Source organism: Pelophylax lessonae (genome assembly GCF_965119305.1).
Source record: "Pelophylax lessonae genome assembly, chromosome: 2".
Classification (NCBI taxonomy): Eukaryota; Metazoa; Chordata; class Amphibia; order Anura; family Ranidae; genus Pelophylax; species Pelophylax lessonae.
This window is the reverse complement of record NC_138769.1, coordinates 608,775,162-608,796,549: the sequence shown is the minus strand read 5'-3', so window position 1 is coordinate 608,796,549 and position 21,388 is coordinate 608,775,162. Positions and strand designations below refer to the sequence as shown.

Here is a 21,388-nt window from a genome sequence, read left to right as displayed (position 1 = left end):
GTTTCTTTTAATTTATACATGATATATGGCCTGAGAGTCTGAGATGGTCTGCAGGGTGGATTATAACATCTATGGCGGAATATGAGATCTCATTCCCACAGAGTGCCGGCACACAGCTAATCTCGGGTGATTGAAAGCACTACACATCCCTTGCTGTCTATGATATCTTATAATCTGGAGATCATGGAGTTCTGGTAAGAGGCAAATTTTAATGTTCATCGAGCACAGATGGTATATAGAAGTGCTGGCTTTGATTAAACACTAGGATACATGGGAAGCAGAGCATTGGGCTTAAATTTAATTGGTTTAATATTTTGGACATTTTCCAACAATTGTTGTGCATGTTTTTTTTTGTGCGCATTCTGTCATTTAGTTATGTTTAATATGTATCACATTGGTTTAATAATTTTGTTTCACATGCGATAGAAAGATACACTTTTGTCTGAGAGATTGCACATAAATATTTCATTTTTTTTTTAAGTTAAGTAACGAATTTGTGGATGAATTGTTACTGAAGTATGATTATATAATATTTTTTTCACACAATAGCGCACTTTATATTTTATGTTTGTGCTTGTATGCATGCCTGACAATGTCAGGAAAAGACTGAGGCGCAACCCGCTGGTGTCGGATGGATGGTAACATAATGTTCCAGAGATGTTCTAATAGATTTAGGTCAGTCGAGCGTGGGGGCCATTCAATGGTATCAATTTCTTCATCCTCCTGGAACTGGCTGCATACTCTCACCACATGAAGCCAGGCATTTTCATGCACCAGGAGAAACCCAGGACCCACTGCACCAGCGTAGGGTCTGATAATGTGTCCAAGGATTTCATCCCAATACCTGATGGCAGTCAGGGTGCCATTGTCGAGCCTGTAGAGTTCTGTGCATCCCTCCATGGATATGTCTCCCCATACCATCACTAACCCACCACCAAACCGGTCATGCTAAATGACGTTACAGGCAGCATAACGTTTTCCACGGCTTCTCCAGACCTTTTCACGTCTGTCTCGTGCTCAGGGTATGAAAAGTCATCTGTGAAATGCACAGGGTGCCAGTGTCGGACCTAGCAATTCTGGTATTCATTGGCAACTGCCAGTCGAGCTCCACAGTGCCGGGCAGTGAGCACAGGGCCCACTAGAGGACGTTGGGCCCTCATGAAGTCTGTTTCTGATTGTTTGGTCAGAGACATTCACACCAGTGGCTTGCTAAAGGTCATTTTGTAGGGCTCTGGTAGTGCTCATCCTGTTCCTCTTTTCACAAAGGAGCAGATACCGGTCCTTCTTATGGGTTAAGGACCTTCTACAGCCCTGTCTAGCTTTCCTAGAGTAATAGCCTGTCTCCTGGAATCTCCTCCCTGCTTTTAAGACTGTGCTGGGAGACATAGCAAACCTTCTGGCAATGGCACGTATTGATGTTCCATCAAGAAGGAGTTGGACTGCCTGTGCAACCTCTATAGGGTCCAGGTATCGCCTCATGCTACCAGTAGTGACACTGACCCTAGCCAAATGCAAAACTAGTGAAAAACAGTCAGAAACTATAAGTAGGGAAAACAATGTCAGTGGCCTCTACCTGTAAAACCATTCCTGTTTTGGAGGTTGTCTCATTGTTACCCATCTAGTGCACCTGTTGTTAATTTCATTAACACCAAAGCAGCTGAAACTAATTAACAACCCCCTCTGCTACTTAAATGACCAGATCAAAATCCCAGGAGTTTATTTGACTTAATGCCATACTCTGATTAAAAAATGTTCCTTTAATTTTTTTGAGCAGAGTATATCCAACTGTTATACAAAAATCATCACATTGCAGCTCTGCAACAGTTTTCAGCGACCACACACTTTTTAAGCCATAATGGGAATTGAACAGGTGGAACTGTATATGCAGTATATATATATATATATATATATATATATAGTATGTGTATATATATATATATATATATATATATTGTGACGGTGCTCACCGTCACTGGAATTTAAGGACAAATGGGTGATGGTTTGAATTGCTTCATATTTGTCAGTATGAGGTCTCTGACCAGGAAGTACAACTCCTAATATGGTCATTCCAGGAAGTTCAATGACTGTCTAACAATGTTGCTTTTGTCTGAGGTGGCTTTCCATTCACCTATTGTCGGGTGTGCTAATGAACTCACCTGCTGTCTGCTAAGGGATCTATTGACACTCAGAGTAATGTGTATTGAGGGCTCGTTAGGGAACCATTGTTCTGTGTCTGGCTATTGTGTACATTGATTGCCCCCTGGGGGCTTCTGTCTCCTTGCACATGGCAGTCCTTCTGGTCAAGCTATCTGACCAATCACTGCTGACTCATTTTCAATTCCTCATTTGCATGGCTAAAGAGGACCAGAAGGGGAACTGCAGGTACTTTACAATTGACCAATAGGAAAGCGGTTGTTGGGGGCAGGATGTTCCAAATTCTGTATAAAAGTGTGCTGTGTTCTTCCAATAAATGGTCTTCCTGTTTGAACTTACATACAACCTTGCCTGGTGTTTGTTCTAATGGATTCCGAACGGCACATAGCTGTAGTTCGGATCCCGGATCCTTGGTTGACCGAACCATCAAGCTGAATCACTAGAAACAGAGGAGTGTCGGGAGAGCGGAAGCGAACGAGCAAGGGTCTCGTCATATATATATATATATATATATATATATATATATATATATATATATATATATATATATATATATATTATCTTTTCATGTGACAACACTGAAGAAATTACACTTTGCTAGAGTGTAAAGTAGAGTGAGTGTACAGCTTGTATAACAGTTTAAATTCACTGTCCCCTCAAAATAACTCAACACACAACCATTAATGTCTAAACCGCTGGCAACAAAAGTGAGTACACCCCTAAGTGCAAATGTCCAAATTGGGCCCAAAGTGTCAATATTTTGTGTGGCCACCATTTTTTTCCAGCACTGCCCTAACTTTCTTGGGCATGGAGTTCACCAGAGCTGCCACTGGAGTCCTCATGGAGCTGGTGGATGTTAGAGACCTTGCGCTCCTTCACCTTCCATTTAGGATGCCCTACAGATGCTCAATAGGATTTAGGTCTAGACACATGCTTGGCCAGTCCATCACCTTTACCCCCAGCTTCTTTAGCAAGGCAGTGGTGGTGTGTTTGGGATCGTTATTATATTGGAATACTGCCCTGCGGCCAAGTCTCTGAACTGAGGGGATCATGCTCTGCCTCAGTGTGTCACAGTACATGTTGGCATTCATGGTTCCCTCAATGAACTGTAGCTTCCCAGTGCCAGAAGCACTCATGCAGCCCCAGACCATGAAACTCCCACCACCATGCTTGACTTGACCACACTTTACTTTGTACTCTTCACCTGGTTGCCAACACACACGCTTGACACAATCTGAATCAAATACGTTTATCTTGGTCTCATCAGACCACAGGACATGGTTCCAGTAATCCATGTGCTTAGTCTGCTTGTCTTCAGCAAACTGTTTGCCGGCTTTCTTGTGCATCATCTTTGGAAGAGGCTTCCTTCTGGGACCACAGCCATGCAGACCAATTTTATGTAGTGTCTGGCATATGGTCTGAGCACTGACAGGCTGACCCCCCACCTCTTCAACCTTTGCAGCAATGCTTGCAGTACTCATTTGTCTATTTCTCAAAGACAACCTCTGAATATGACGCTGAGCATGTGCACTCAACTTCTTTGGTTGACCATGGCCAGGCCTGTTCTCAGTGGAACCTGTCCTGTTAAACCACTGTATGGTCTTGGCCAACGTGTTGCAGCTCAGTTTCAGGGTTTTTGGCAATCGTCTTATAGCCTAGGCCATCTTTACACGGCGCCCGATTTGCTCCGGTCCCAGCTGAAGCCTGATAAGGAGAAACGCGCTGGGGGGAGCAACCACGCAGTCATGCCACGTGTTCCGCACTGGAGGCGGTCATGTTCGGTACACTTGGAACCATTGTTTATGCTCAGTTCCTTCCACTTGCCATGTGTTTCTTTTTTAATAAAGTTTTTTTAAAAGGATAATGCACTATTGGCACTTTAGATCTTTTGTTATGGGGGAGCTACAATAGAGTACAGTATCACCAGCCACATCGGTGAGTTGGATATGGTGGAGTGGAGAAACATTCAGCCCACACATTGAACCCGCCATTGGACACCTATACCTGCTGCATCCGTATAAACAACAGTGGTTCATGCCTACCCTCACTTCTGGTAAGAAGTTTGCACTACCACGAGGTGTCACCTCACCTTGATTTTATTTGTTCACGTGTGGAAAGTGCCTATTCACCAATAAGGCTCACTTTTTAGTGTTATCTGGTAAGAGTCTATTTCTTCTATTTCACCTTCACATATCGGTCTAAGATTAGCAAGATTGAAGATCCACTATTGATGGAAGCTTGGTCTTTGGCTATTTTTGAGATTATCTGGATTAATTGGAGGACTTTATATTCTTTCACAACTGTTAAAGATTATATGATTTTTTCACAAAGAAATTTCACATATGTTTTTTAACACTGTGTGATGCTCACTATAGTATTTGGGACAACCCAGATGTTACGTGTTTACAATTTATGATTGTGTTGAGTGCACTATATCTTTTATCACATTTATTTTCCCCTTTTTTAGTGCTGCTGCACAATTGTATGGTTAGCGCACCCTATATCTTTTCACATCTTTATGTAGAGCAACAATTCTTTTTTCAGATCCTCAGAGAATTCTTTGCCATGAGGTGCCATGTTGAACTTCCAGTGACCAGTATGAGAGAGTGAGAGCGATAACACCAAATTTAACACACCTGCTCCCCATTCACACCTGAGACCTTGTAACGCTAACGAGTCACATGACCCTGGGGGGGGGGGTGGAGAAATGGCTAATTGGGCCCAATTTGGACATTTTGACTTAGGGGTGCACTCACTTTTGTTTCCAGCGGTTTGGACATTAATGGTTGTGTGTTGATTTATTTTGAGGGGAAAGCAAAAGTACACTGTTATACAAGCTGTACACTCACTACTTTACATTATAGCAAAGTGTCATTTCTTCAGTGTTGTCACATGAAAAGGTATAATAAAATATTCACAAAAATGTGAGGGGTGTACCCACTTTTGTGAGATACTGTATACATATATATATATATACAGTGGGTACGGAAAGTATTCAGACCCCCTTAAATTTTTCACTCTTTGTTATATTGCAGCCATTTGCTAAAATCATTTAAGTTCATTCTTCTTCCTCATGAATGTACACATAGCACCCCATACTGACAGAAAAACACAGAATTGTTGACATTGTTGCAGATTTATTAAAAAAGAAAGAGTGAAATATCACATGGTCCTAAGTATTCAGACCCTTTGCTGTGACACTCATATATTTAACTCAGGTGCTTTCCATTTCTTCTGATCATCCTTGAGATGGTTCTACACCTTCATTTGAGTCCAGCTGTGTTTGATTATACTGATTGGACTTGATTAGGAAAGCCACACACCTGTCTATATAAGACCTTCTAGATCACAATGCATGTCAGAGCAAATGAGAATCATGAGGTCAAAGGAACTGCCTGAAGAGCTCAGAGACAGAGTTGTGGCAAGGCACAGATCTGGCCAAGGTTACAAAAAGATTTCTGCTGCACTTAAGGTTCCTAAGAGCACAGTGGCCTCCATAATCCTCAAATGGAAGACGTTTGGGACGACCAGAACCCTTCCTAGAGCTGGCCGTCCGGCCAAACTGAGCTATCGGGGGAGAAGAGCCTTGGTGAGAGGTAAAGAAGAACCCAAAGATCACTGTGGCTGAGCTCCAGAGATGCAGTCAAGAGATGGGAGAAAGTTGTAGAAAGTCAACCATCACTGCAGCCCTCCACCAGTCGGGGCTTTATGGCAGAGTGGCCCGACGGAAGCCTCTCCTCAGTGTAAGACACATGAAAGCCCGCATGGAGTTTGCTAAAAAACACCTGAAGGACTCCAAGATGGTGAGAAATAAGATTCTCTGGTCTGATGAGACCAAAATAGAACTTTTTGGCCTTAATTCTAAGCGGTATGTGTGGAGAAAACCAGGCACTGCTCATCACCTGTCCAATACAGTCCCAACAGTGAAGCATGGTGGTGGCAGCATCATGCTGTGGGGGTGTTTTTCAGCTGCAGGGACAGGACGACTGGTTGCAATTGAGGGAAAGATGAATGCGGCCAAGTACAGGGATATCCTGGACAAAAACCTTCTCCAGGGTGCTCTGGACCTCAGACTGGGCCGAAGGTTTACCTTCCAACAAGACAATGACCCTAAGCACACAGCTAAAATAACGAAGGAGTGGCTTCACAACAACTCCGTGACTGTTCTTGAATGGCCCAGCCAGAGCCCTGACTTAAACCCAATTGAGCATCTCTGGAGAGACCTAAAAATGGCTGTCCACCAACGTTTACCATCCAACCTGACAGAACTGGAGAGGATCTGCAAGGAGGAATGGCAGAGGATACCCAAATCCAGGTGTGAAAGACTCCTGGCTGTATTAGATCAAAAGGGGGCTTCTACTAAATACTGAGCAAAGGGTCTGAATACTTAGGACCATGTGATATTTCAGTTTTTCTTTTTTAATAAATCTTAAATTTAAGGGGGTCTGAATACTTTCCGTACCCATTGTGTATATATATATATATATATATATATACACACTGTATTTATATATATATATATATACACTGTATTTATATATATATATATATATATATATATATATATATATATATATATATATATATATATATATATATACATATATATATATATATATATATATATATATATATATATATATATATATATATTCTAAGCTGTGTTCTTAAAAATTATTTAGGAAAACTATTCATTGAGTTAAGAAAAATGCAATAAATAAAATTTTCAATAAGCATAACTAATTTAATTTCCAAGCAGAAAAATACAGAAAAAGGGAGATAGTTTACACAAACTCTAAATACAAATCAGCTTTTACAATTTCATACTTTTTTGTCACTCTAAAACGCCAGCTTCCACCTTACATGCTGTGAAGGAAGTCATGCATACTTGTGTCAAGTCCAAATTAGCAGGTAACGCTAAAATGTGCTTACAATGCTCACGAATCACGATATGTTAGAAAAGATAGGATTTAAATGAAACTGATATGAGTAAATATTCATACTAAAGTATCCTGCTTTAGTAAAACACATTGGTATAGTGTGCATTAGGGAGTTCCAGGCTACGTTGGTTGTTAATTTCTGTAGTAATGATCAGCTGCAAGCTGGGTTCTTCCAGACAGCAGATTCAATTGTTGTACACAAAATGATATATTTGCAACGACTCAACAACTGCAAAACCTTTTGTGACATTTAAAGTGTTACTAAACCCAGGGCCCTGAATTCACTATATCTGGTCCCCTACAGTACACAGAACATGGAAATGCAATTGTTTTAGTAAATATAAACTGCTAAATACTTTTTCTCATCAGCAGTATATAGCAGTCTTGTGACTTCTATCAGTGTCCAGCCAAGCACTGGTTAAAGCTTGTAGGAGGAGTTTTCTGACTGTCCTATGAAACTGCAAGACCCATGACTCTCTGTCTGGACAGTGCTAATTGGCCCTATGCTGATCACATGCACTCTCCCAAGAAAAAAAAACCTCTCCAGCAATACACACCAAACTGAGCATGTGCAGCCTGACTCCATAGACTCATCAGGAAATTATTAGGAGACAGTGAAAGGAGGGGAGGATCGGAGAAGCCAGGTTCAAACAGCCTTTTTACACAATGTGGCAGGTAAACCCCCTCAGCTTCCACAGTGAGTATAACAAGCATGCTTTACTGCATGTACAGACTGATTTTATTGTAGTGGGTTTAGTAACACTTTACGTTTCTAGTCCTGCCAACTTTAAATCCTGGCAAATCGTTAGTCTGTTTATATCCAAGACAAAGTTTAGCTAACTGGATAGCCATATTATGCAGTGGAAGTTCCAGAAATAAGCACTGAAATTTCTTTGCACAATAAAAAATGGAAACTGTCAGTTTACTTTCATTAATAATCAAATATTTCTAGCTAATGTTGGCTTCAAATTGGTTTACATATTGACATTTGACAAGCTATGAAATGCTTGGACAAGGTCACATTGTCTTTAACTATGGCCATGTCCTGAACTGTATTTCCCTTTAGAAAGACTGCTTGAGCTAAATCCGCTCTTGTGATTATGTCCACTTCCTCCACGGGATCCCCCACTGCTGGAGTGCAGTACAGCTATAGAAAAGAATATAAAGAATTAGCCATAGTTACCAAATACGTGAAAAGTTAACAGATAGGTGCTAAAAACATAATGGAGAGATATAGGGCTGATTCAGACTAGTGCATTGGAAACTACTAAATATTTAACCTAACACCCATGTGTATATGTGCATTGTTGTGTACTGCCATTCATTCAGAATCACATCCAAATGCACATATACAATATATAGTAACATGTCCCCACTTCAGCGTGCTGTCTTTGGAATAAATGACGCTGGTGCCTTTTTACATGCATAGTGTTGACTGCCCATTTAAAATAAATGCATGTTAAGGCACCACAAAAATGGGAATGGGCCTAAGGACAATGCAGTATTTTGTTTGCTATGCTATTGCTGAAATCCAAATGAATTAAAATGGAACAGGAATTACTAAAGTTGAGTTCTGTAAATATAAACCAACTTTTGAATATTTAATATGCTTTCTGTAGAAATATTATACTTACAGATACTAACAGTGCCACTTCCCTCTCCAGATAGCCTAAAAGACAAATAGAGATTAATTTTAGTTAGAACAAGTATGTCTTATTAACTATTAATGAAAACTATTTTTATTTTGACTTTTCCCAATTCTTCATTTTAACATGTATTTATTTCTTAAACAGAACTTTAAAATTGCTTCCCAAGTCAATTTGATTATTTTGCAATGCCATCAACAAACGCATTAAGGTGCTTATACACTTCCTACTTTGCCAGCAGTTGGTAGCAAAAGAGGACTACAATATCACTCAATACAAGCCAAGCCAACAATTTATTTATTTATGCTTGTATTTTGTGAAAAGGCACATACCTGCATTCTTCTCCTTCCAACAGTTTTCTGTAGGTGGCAATCTCAATATCCAGAGCAAGTTTAACATTCATCAGTTCCTGGTATTCTCTTAGTTGGCGAGCCATGTCCTGTTTTGCTTTCTGTAGAGCTTCCTCTAGCTCAACTAATTTATTCTTAGCATCCCTGACTGCCACCTCTCCACGTTCTTCAGCTTCTGATATGGCCGCTTCCAGTTTTGAACGCTGTCAGAGATACAAAGGATACAAGAAAAATGTGTAAATAGATAGAGATAAAGAGTGCATTGGGCTCTATTAATCTTAAATAGGTCTGTGGACACCATAGGAATCATAGTGGTAGATGTACAGTATATCTTTTTGAAAACATGTGAGGCAAAAGGAAAAGAATATCACCACTGTTTATAATTAGTATTTTGTTTAATATGCTTTGGTACACATTTAATATCAACCTATTTTTCTGTCTACGGCAAGCCTCTGTCTCATAATTAGCAGCAGAATCCTCAGCTTGCCTGTGAGTTACTTCAGTTGGCCATGTGATTGCCTATCAGGTCTATCAGATGGGCAGCCCAACAGCCAATTGAAGGAGCACACAATTGGCTCAGCGTTGTCAGCCTGCAACAGGACATGTTGTTACTGGAAGGATCTGCAGGTAAGAAACCTGCACCAGATTCACAGACAATAATTTGCAGAAGAAAACTGAGTACAATGAGGCATGATGCCACAATTACTAAAGCAGATTTAGAGTTTGCATATACTTCATTAAAAAAAGAATACCACACATGTGAGTAGATAACAGCGACATCTCTACACCTCCAACAAGACATATTATTGGCAGGATTCCTTTAGTTGAGCATTTGAGGGGTACATTAATACTATTTTTAAATACAACTGTAGTTTTTATGGGAATTACTTTCATATGGGGAAGATCTCTTGTCTACCATAATCTTTGCATAAAGGATGCTGCATACTAATATTTATAGGTAGGATTGCCTCTTGGAGGATCAAGAAGGTTTTTTTTCTCTCGCTGGAGCAAATTGGATCATTGGATAATGCTTTATTGTTTTTTTTTTTTTTTACCTCCTCTGGACCAACTGAGGGTATAGGACTGTGTATATCAAGGTTTTCAATTTGTGTGTGTTTTTTTTTTTTTGTTTTTTTTTTTTTTTTCTGTGGGTTGAACTAGATGTGTCTTTTTTTCAACCAGACTAACTATAAACCTATATGTATCTATTAAAGAGTATCCCTAGCCTAATTCAAACTCAATTTAAATTCAAACAGGAAGTGTGTCTTTAATATCTGGTTGATATAGAGTAGATAATATATGAGCATTTCTGAAAATTTTAATTTTGTTTGGAGCTTCTCAGAAGGGACAGCCTGAAAATCTCTAATGATTAGGGGATAGATGGTTTTTAGTCTAGGTCAAGATAAAACTGTGTTCTTAGTTTTGGACAGAAAGGGAAGTGTTAGAAACCCTGTTGGGTTTTTACTGAGATCCATGGCTCTGTTCATCCCCTGTTCTGTTTTACCAGACATGAAATAAAAGTATAACTTTAGGCAAAACTTATTTTTTTTTAGTTTAGATAGAGTAAGAGAGGGTTATAACCTCTGACTGATTTTTTTTTGCCATCTGTGTCCTATTGCGGAGATTTCCCTTCACTTCCTGTCCCATAGCCAAAAAGATAGTGATAGGAAATCCCTGAAAATTAAGGGAATTCCTTGGGGACCCCCAGCTCATCAGAACTAATGTCTCCATTGTAAGATTTCCCCTCTATTACTTTTCTGGGGAGAACCCAAAATTTTTTTGGGGGGGGGGGGGGGTGTTATCTTTTACTTTCCCTTTCAATGATAATGGTAAATAGGGCAAATAGAGAGGGTGAATTTCCTTAATGGGGGCACAGATAGCAATAAAAGCTGACAGGGGTCCTAATCTCCCTCCACTCTATCCAAAGCTAAAAAAAAAGTTTTGCCTTTAGTTATACTTGAAGGGAGCTTGCTGAAAGATACACTGACCCAAGCAAGTCAACTTTTAGTGGAATGAGGGAGGGCTAGAACCCCAGTCAGATTTTCCCTAACTTCCTGCCTGGTAAAACCATTGTCAACAGGACAGAAATGGAAGGAAAATCTATCTAACAAAGCCCAGTATAGTATTAAAAACCAGACAGGTGTTTTAAACCTTCCCCACTCTATCCAAAACTAGAATACATTTTTTGGCTAGATACTGGGTAAACATCAGATAATTGCAGTATATTATCTTATCTTAAAGTTCATTAAACATAAAATTAGGAATATAAATACTATTTTCTAGAAATAATTTATTGTCTTTTCACAAATCAGATCCAAAGAATAATTTTCCTAAGTTCAGAAAAGGTCTACCTTGTTAGTTAAACTAGACAGGGTGTTTTATCTTTCTCTACACTAACATTCTATTTCAGCTTTTCCTTGTCAAGGAGTAAAAAAAGCTAACACATAGATGCCAACTGTCCCAGATTTGTTGGGACAATCCCACTTCTAGCTGTTCTCTCCTGATTATGATGTGTCCCAAGCTGCATCACAAGATTACAGCATCGCTGAAGGCACTGCATCTGTGAGTAGGCATTTGCTGCATAACTAGAAATGGAGCCACTCAGAAAGTGAATGTGATCTGCATGGGACCATTGGAAAGTGAGCAATATCTGTTCAGAACTGCCTGGGGAGTGTGATGTGTGTGGGATGTGGGCAGGGGTGACAGTATCCTGGATGAAGACGTTGCCAGGTGTGCTACCATGATTTAAAATTAAGAAAAAAGATTATGTCAGTGAGTGTATTAGCAAGGAAAGGCATCATTTCTCAATGAGAGATATTGTAGAGTTATATCTTAGAAAGGAATATTTGATTTAACATGTAGTCCAGGCAAGAGGAAAAAATCAAAACAGATAATACCTGATCCTTCACACTATCAATTTCTCCTTTAAGTCTCTGAATGACACGGTTAAGTTCTGCAATTTCATGCTTTGTATTTCGTAGGTCATCGCCGTGTTTTCCGGCAGTCATACGCAGCTCTTCATACTAAAAATTAGAAATATCCAGTTACTGTATACCATTAACAGTAAATTAACACACAATGCATATCTTTTTCTAGATGCCGAAGCCCAATTCCGGGCCAAACTTTTATTTCTTTAAAAATGTCCCCCACGTACCGAAGAAAAAAAAAAAACAAACTTGTGCCGCAATACTGCAATGCTCACTTTTTTAACCTGCAGCCAGGACCCACAGTACTTCTTGCCCACAAGATGTCCTCAGTCCTCCGATTTGAATGGTGGAAAGCATCACTCAACATGGAAGACTACTGTGAATGCAGAGCGTCATTGCCTCACTTCCTAATGGGGCATCACCACTGCACTATTTATTCACAGTAAGGACCACCCAGTCAAGAGACACAGAGAAGATGAAAAGGGAAGCTATGGCATCACATAACCAACCTAATGACTTTGGAAATTGTGGGTATTAAAACAAAAACAGCATAAAAATCTGTCAGAGGGGTCCACAAATGAGAATGAATTAAGGAGATTAACCCAACGTTTGACATTATAACCAAATTTACTTCGCTCCCCTAAGGAGCAGAATTATTTTTTCTTTTATAAATGCAACAGATACTGTAGCAATATAACATGTAGGTGTTTTTTTAAAGAAGCAATTATTAAAATGAATGTGTTTCTTCAAACTTCCAGTTAATATTCAAGGAAATTAGCTGTTGCTTACATTTCTCTCTACTTTACCAGATATTTAAAGTTTACTTAGGAATACTAAGCAATAAAAAGACTATACATTTAGAATATCATCATAAAATGTTGTCTTAGGTGGAATTCCAGCAAATAATTTTGTAGAAGTTTTTTTTTTTTTTTTTACAGAATGTTGTTTTTTCTGAAATGCAGTTGGGGTTATGCTATGTGGTAAATTTACATTCAAACAGTATTTATCTGAGGTTTTTTTTTTTTTCCCAGGTAACATTTATGAAAGGTATGTTTTGAATACATTTACTCTAGTTTGGTACAATAACTCAGCCTCAGATCTGCTCCTCTTAGCAATGTCTTCATACTGAGCCTTGACTTCAGAGATGATACCCTCAAGGTCCAGGTCTCGGCTGTTATCCATGGACACAATAACTGAAGTGTCTGAGATCTGGGCTTGCAACTGAGAAATTTCCTGTGAACAATAGAAAACAGTAAAATATCATTATGTTCTGCTTTTCTCAAATGTTATCCAAAAATTTGACCCCAGCTCAACAAAATGACCAAATACCAAAATACCATTTGAATTGATGTTAAATGACATCTCCTGACTGCTTTGTTCTGTTCATAAACAAAGAGTCTGGGATTGCCCTTAACATTCATATCAGAAAAGAAACAATGTGGAGTACTCCCTAAGTATACATACCAGACACAAGGGAAGAGGAAAGAGCAGTGCCATCTAAGTGCAGCAGGACAAATTTTATTAGTCAATAAAAGACAGCAACTTACAAGATGAAAGATGTGTCAGCACTTGTATAATCAAATAACGATCATCTGCTCAAGAGGAGGACTCGGTGCAAAGGGATGGATATACAGTCTTTAAAGTCTGTTGTCCTGGCCATGCTGCTGACTTCCAGTGTTTACTGGAAACACGGATCCACTGGGAGAGAGCTGATGACGTCACATCCAAGTCCAGAGGCCAGCAGGCGGTGTGCACGTTCGGAGCATGCGTGCTCCTTCTTCAGGCATTAGGTGAAGCCATCTTAGAGTGGGTTTATATAAAGATTAGGCTCCACCTAATGACTGAAGAAGAAGCAAGCATGCTCTAAACGCGCAGACCTCCCACTCACCTTTGGACCCATATCTGACGTTATCAGCTCTCTCCCAGTGCACCCTTGTCTCCAGGAAACACTGGAAGCCACCAGCGCGGGCAGGAAAACAGACTGCACAGACTGCAAATCCATCCCTTTGCACCGAGTCCTCCTCCATAGCGGATGATCCTTATTTGATTATACAAGCACTGACACATCTTTCATCTTGTAAGTTGCTGTCTTTTATTGCCCATTAAAATTTGTCCTGCTGCACTTAGATGACGCTGCTCTTTCCTCCTTCCTTGTATCTCCTGCAGTCCCTTCTGGCTCATTTTAAGCCTGCAGCCATCAACACCAGGACCTACTTGTCAGCCTCCATGAACTTATGATTTTAAGACTATGAACTGGCCTCTTCTACACCATACTGTGATCTATACACTCCTCTCCAGCATACAGACCCTCCCCCCCAATCTGTGACTTAACAGTGAAAGGGGAAGCAGCAGAGTGATCAGTTCATCCCTAGGTCACCCTGTTCTCCTATCAGCATGCTGACTGGCTCCTTGTGCTGCTTCTCTCATTCTCTCTCAGATCCCTGCTATAAATGGATTGCATAAGGCTGAAATCCAGTCAAGCTAGTAATTAAAATGCTTGCATTAAAAAAAAAAAAAAGAATTATTATATATAAATGAACACAAGAATGTCATCACTACAGCCTGTAGACCTTTGGTGCCCAAAGATAAACTCATCTGCCAAGTTCACTTTTTTTTGCAAGTACTAGCTTAGAATATAGTGATGTTGTGTAAAAACGCTTTTAGAAGATGACTAGTTGATGGTGTGAAAAATAAATATTTAAGGAACAGTTGCTTTGTTTGTTCTGTCTTTTATAGGTATGGCGTAATATGCAAATGAAATGCAGCCAATGAGAAAATCAGGATTCAGTCCTAATACAAATCCACAAAGCATGAAAATTTCATTGAAAGGACTGTCTGGTTGACATTATTGTGAAACAGTACATACCGCGTCGAACAGTGTGCGCAGGAAGTTGATCTCATCTGTTAGAGAGTCTACTTTAGCTTGGAGTTCTGTCTTATTCATAAATGCTGCATCCACATCCTAAGAACAGGAGGACGATAAAAGAGAAGAATCTTGTAGTTTTTGTGTTTGTAAAATTATGTCAATGATAAAAAAATGAAAAATTTATTAGAAAAATTAAAAATGTTTAAAGAGGTTATTTATGTAATATGATATTAGCATATTATTTGTGCATATTATAAAAGCTGACATTACAGTAGTAACTAATAATTAACTTATAAGGCACTGATGCATTACAGCACCTTTCAAAGAACAATATAGACCATGCTGTGCTGCAGGTTGCAATTTAATGATCCACACAAATGCGTACATGCACTCAGACCGATATATATATCAAACGGTAGGCAGCTGTACCTAAACAGGTACACTGGAAGCTTCCTTCAAACACATTACTTAAATAGTATGTATTGGGAAAAAAATGTGCAAAAAAAACATGTACCATACATCTCTGCAATACATGCACATTTCCCCATGTGGCCATCCCTTGTGGCAAAGTGAGCCCATGGCACTGTTTGGCGGTCTAGGCCAGATTTTTTAGGAAGCAGGCACACTATTGATGCAGGTATGTGCTGCATTCATCTTGGAGCCAGAGTTAGAGCTCAGGGCCCCACCCTTCCGAGAGAGTCAGTGTGTAAAGGGAGCAGTGAGAGGTGCATGTTTGCACTGTGCTGTCCCAGACAGGACAGACCAAGGCCCGAGCCTGAGAGAAAGTCCATGAGGGACAAAACAGCTGGAAAGCTGCAAGGTTCAGCATCTGTGCACAAATACTGGGACCTGTTTGATAGTCAGGAGGGCCAAAAGGTACTAATCAGAGCAGTACATTTGTCAAGAGAGAAAACTACTTCTAGCATTGAGTAGCCTCACTGTTTTGTCACTATCACTGAGCTACAAACCCCAACTTGTCACACCCTTTAAAATCACCTTTTGATTTATCAAAAATCCAGTGTGCTCCATACTTCCTGTTTGGGGTGACAAAGCAGAGACTTTTTCAGTCTCAAGCAGTGTGCGGTCAGTCCTGCCTGTTGAACTACATTATACCTATCCCCTAGTCCTGTGCTGCCTTGACTCCAGAGAGCCTGCCCACAGGGTCATGCCTATGTCAATAGAAATTGATCTCCCAGCAACTTACCTTGTAAAAATTTCCACAAGCCTGATAATGATGTTGCAAGGAAGATATCACAGCTTAGATTAGCAGCCCTGAGATGCAAAAAGGATGATGTGTCCAAATAAATGGTTTTCTATGTATGTCACTTACCCTCTTAAGGCTAACAAATTCATTCTCTGCAGCTGTACGTCTGTTTACCTCCTCTTCATATCTGCAGGAATACAATGTATTTGTAAGTGCATACCCCGTTTGACAGTTATATTGTGGTCAATAATGACAGGAAATATTGTCAGATGACTAATCTAGGCAGTCACTTCATTTTTTTTGTTCAATACTCACTTTGCCTTAAATTCTTCCACTGCTTCCTCCATGTTCCTTCTTTCTGCCTCCAGACGAACTCTTTCAGATGTGAGACTCTCCAGCTGTCTCCTGAGGTTGCTGATAAAAGCTTCAAACAGAGGTTCAGTCTGACACCTGGCTGTCTTCTGCTGTTGTAGAAAACCCCATTTGGTCTCCAGCATCTTGTTCTGCTGTTCCAAAAATCTCACCTAGCAGTAAAAGGGAATATGTGTGTCATGTTTGCAGTGGTAATGTACATATATATTTACTTGTATGTAATGCTTTTCTTTTCTTTGTAAAGTGAATCTTTACTTATCCTAGTGTAGCACCATCTAGTGCTAGAAGTGTAGTTAAGTTTTGTTGTAGTGTAGGTACATTTTTGCAGGCTTGGCTGGCAGCCAAGCCTGCCTGAGTTTGTTTCCTGGGTTGGGGAGAAATGCAGGGAGAGCTGGACAACTTACAGGCATTATCACCGAGACCTCCCCCCTGTTTCTAGAATGTGCTGGAACCTTCTAGAAAAATGGAAGAGGAAGTAAGGTGGAGCTGCCTAGAGTATTCTGAGGACCCTGACCAATCCCCAACTTGGAGTGGCAGGGAACAGGCCCCTTAAAATACTCAGGGTCAGCCCAGCTGGGGAGCAGACGTTTGGGTGGAAGTTGGAGATGGAGTGTTAGGCTGTCGGTGGTCTTTGAGGGAGCTCCCCAGTCTGAGGGGGGGGGTGGTGACCCTGGGCTCAGGTGCAGACAGGACCCTCTCAAAACACACAGAAGTGTCCTGGAATGGAGGCACAGTAGCAAAGAGAGGACAGCGGGAGAACACTGCCAGGAAAGTTTCCAGGAGGAACAAGGCAAGAGAGCTGGTGGGTGACAGACCATCAGCAGGACTGGAGGCAAGCCTGGCAGAAAGGGGATGAAGCAGTGTGGGATTGGCGAGTGCAGAGGCAGTCAGGAGGACTTTTTGTGGCACAGGCAGTGGAAAGGGGCAGCTGCAGCCAAGAGGGCTGCCAGTGCCTGAAGAGGTGGTACTAGGAGCAGTAACCACATATAGGACAGCTTGCACTAGGGGCTACCAATTTTTGCTACACCATAGTGGCCCACAATTCCTGCCTACAAAGGGCACTTTCTTTGAGCCTGACAGAGCCAGTGTCAGATCCTCATATTAGTGCTAGCTGGCCTTGGGTGTAATAATCTGCAAGCAAATGTATGTGCTGAAGGTTGAGGAGAAAAGATTGTATATACTGGAGTGTACATAGTTAAATCCCTACAAATTTCCTTCAATCAAGTGAGCATCCCATATGCACCCTTCCCTTTCCAAGTTCAATTCTCCTAAATGAAAAAAAAAAAAACAAAGTTGCAAGGACTGCTTCTTGTCTCTGAGAGACTGGAAATTTGTGTGCCTGGCTGTGCAGAGTGGGAGATGACCACATTCCCCAGTGGCCCGTATGGCGGCAGCGCTACACTAAAGTATAAAAATAAGTAGTGATCTTGTGCAGCAGACACTTTAAAGTACATGATCTCTGAAGTGCATTATCTTTCCTTTACCGTTCTCCCTTGTTTTACCACTATTGGTACATAAAATTGCGAATATTGTGGATATGGGGCACAAAAGGACCCCCTGCTATACACAGCATATTGGCACGTGCTATGTTATTCTAATTACCAATTTAAGGGGCAGTCAGTGGCTTAACTCCATTACTACTGAAACTGTTAGAAAGACAAACTTTGCTCCAGGAGGCCTCAGCAGCAGAAGAGGAAGAGGGGTGTGCATAAGGTGACAGCAGGCAAGAGATTTCCTTTAATTCCATTACTTTAGTACAAGCACAAGTACAAACTTGCTTTAAAAGCTTCATCTTTCAGTTGGACGTAAGTGTACCTTTAAAGAAGAGCTCTACAATAACATGATCCGTGGATCAAAATAATTTTTTTCACAACGATGCGTAATATAGCAATTTACATGCAAATGTAAAGGCTACAGTTCCTTTATGAATGTAAATGAAATGGAATCACTGATTTCAGACAATAGTTTGTACTTCATTTTTTTTAAAATTCTGGATAGAGCATTGTTGTTTGTTTACTATTGTTATAATACAGGAATAATATAGCACCAACAGTCTGCACAGCACAAATTAAAAAGAGATTGAACAGTTACAATACACTTCAAAGACAAAAGGGTTGGGACTGGAGGACTTCTGGAAAGAGTTTACAATCCAAAAGGGAATGGCAAGTGATACAAAAGGTAATAACTGTGAGGTGTTGTTCAAGAAAGTAAAACTTTAGTTATAGAAAAAGGCAAGATAGGCTTTTCTGAGGAGATGAGTTCCAGAGGGTGTAAGACGTTCTCAAGATGTCCTGCATATGAGCATGGGAGGAAGTAATGAGAGAGCTAGAGAGCAGGTCTTAGGAAAAGGATAGATATGGGAATCTTTTGAGAGAAGGTTGTTGATGTAGCTGGGGGCAGAGTTGTGGATGGATTTGTATGTTGTTAGCATTGTAAAATTTTACTAATTGGAAAAGTGGAAACCAGTGGAGTTTATTATTGCAAGCTTATAACTTGACCAGGGGAGGGGGAGTAGATAGAGAATAGAAGAGGTCAAAAGACAAGGCCTCGGGGACCCCTATGAAAAGAGGAAGAGGAGTGCGGAAGATTGTAGATGACACTAAAGAAATAATAGGAGTATTGAGTGCTGGCCATTGGATTTATTACATATTAAGTCATTTTAGGAGAGTTGTTTCTGTGGCGTGTTGTGGGTGAAAGTAAAGCTGGATACACGCTATCCAACTTTTGTGGTTAGATTTCCGTCAGATTTACCTTTTCTATGTAGTGCAAGAGCCTGCCAGATTGCCTACAAATTGAAAGTGTTTAGGTTTGACCTCATATTATATGGTTTTGGTAAGTCTAAAGGAAAAAGTCTTCAGAAAATCTTATAGTGTGTATGCCCCTTAAGACTATAAGAAGTTGAAAAGGTTATTGGTGAAGTAGCAGCTCAGAGAGTTGTAAACTAGATGTTCTAGGTGTTCTTTTTTGCCCATTTGTGTCCCATTTAAGAGGTTTCCCTTCACTTCTTGTCCTATAGATACAACAGTAAGCAGGAGCAAATATCTTTCTCAAAAATAAATAAAAAGGTTTTGCTTTAGATACTGCTACTTTAACTGTAGCAAATAGGGAAGTATCTCCCTCTTGGCTCTGCTGTCTGGAAGTGGTGTATGAATCACAAAAAAATGTATGGCAAATAGAACATTTCATGTATGTGTATTTCAGTTTGTTTAGATGTTTGCCTGAATTTTAGCAGTGTTTAGAGCAAGTGATCTATATTGAGATACAAAGGCAAACGTTCACTATAAACCACGTGATTCAAAACCTATGTCATCTAGTTAACCAAGTGCAAATACAGAAAAGGCGACTAACAATAAGAATAAAAAAGGACTTAAAATGTTGAGCAGTTTAGCAAAAGATATAGATCTGTCAACTCATGCTTGGCTTTAAGTTCATGACAAGAAGTCCTGCCAAAAGTAATTCCGCCTACATGTGGTCCATGATGAGATACTGCTTACTGGGGTTACACTTTATACACTTTATACACTTTAACTGCTTAAGGTAGTCATGTATCTAGATTAAGAAAATGATCTGTATATTGTTATATGATGTTAAGTTTTTCAGACATGATAATTTAAAAACCTTATAAATAAAAGCTTAGTTGTTGTTGTCACTTACCTTGTCAATAAAAGTGGCAAACTTGTTGTTAAGACCCTTGATTTGGTCCTTTTCATCGGTTCTCACTCTCTGGATATTTGGGTCAATCTCCAGATTTAGAGGTGACAAAAGATTCTGGTTCACAGTAACAGGGACGATGCCTGCAGAGCTAGATCCGCCAAAGCTATGTCCATATCCATGTCCAATTCTTGCTGAGTGACCCCCTCCAACTGACATCTTATGTCCTCCAGAGACAACACTGTATACACTTTTACTACCAAAACTTGGAAAGACTTTGTGGCCAATGGAGACTTTTTTTGTGCAAACAGGGCTGATGCTGTGCTTACTCACAGATGGTAAGCAAGCTGATGAGGAGCTAAAATTCCTGTGTGCAGAGTTGCTGTGGGTAGAATGATGAGATTGATGAGACATGTTTCTAGTTATCAAAAGGAAAATGTTGTGTTAGTCTAGAAATGTTGGTGCTGTGAGATGTGAAAAATTTGTTCTCATATATCTATAGCACAGACATTTCCCTTTTATACACTCATAGAACTGGGTTTGGCCACTTTGATCTTTGACAAAGACTCAATAATTTTGTATTATGAGCGTGGATGTCTGACATTACTATAAGGCAGTCCTCCTAGTTTAATAGATGGCAAAGCATTAACACACCTCAAATATTAATGCAGATTAAAAGCATTCAAATTTACTATAAAAAAACTCTTTCAGGTTCCTTTCTACAGAGAAAACCTGATGAAAAACAAAGCAAATCATCTGAAGATTTGAATCTATACATGTGCTTATTAACCAAAAGTTTGTGGATACCTGTTACACTATACATTTTATTTTCTTAAAGTAGAACCTTAACTCAATAATTTGCTGAAGCACTGGATATCATAAACAACTGCCATTTTTTATTTTCTTATAAAGTATACTGTTTTCACCTCTTTGCATCAGTTGCTGCATATAATTTTTGCTGATCTTCCTCATTGTTTTGTAGTCGCTCATTTTCTATTTTCAAAACACAAGTAAAATATGGCGCAAAGTAGAGTGGGGAGTGGGACTTGTTTATTGGGGGGAAAAAAATAAAAAGCAACAACAATGTGTTGGGAGACAGTAATATAAAAACACTAAGATTCAGACTGCAGCTGTCCCAAGAAGGGATTGGAAACCTTAGGATCTGTGTATACAAGGAGGAATGGGAAGCGCCGCCATCTAAGTGCAATTAGTCTAAAATCTATTGAAGCCAGAGATAAAAAAAAGGTGGTACTCACATTTGGTGAAATTTTAAAAGCA

At 39.9% G+C, this 21,388-nt stretch overlaps 1 protein-coding gene across 1 annotated transcript; it reads right to left on the bottom strand.

Annotated features, from left to right (window-relative positions):
- Positions 1–8,122: 8,122 nt before the first annotated feature.
- Positions 8,123–20,524, bottom strand: LOC309545306 (keratin, type II cytoskeletal cochleal-like; the record flags this gene model as incomplete). The annotated part of the gene is made up of 9 exons (XM_082244448.1): positions 8,123–8,241; positions 8,729–8,763; positions 9,073–9,293; positions 11,988–12,113; positions 13,086–13,250; positions 14,884–14,979; positions 16,214–16,274; positions 16,403–16,611; positions 20,114–20,524. The coding sequence occupies 9 exons, from the start codon at positions 20,522–20,524 to the stop codon at positions 8,123–8,125; spliced, it is 1,443 nt and encodes a 480-aa protein (XP_082100574.1).
- Between the last annotated feature and the right edge of the window lie 864 nt (positions 20,525–21,388).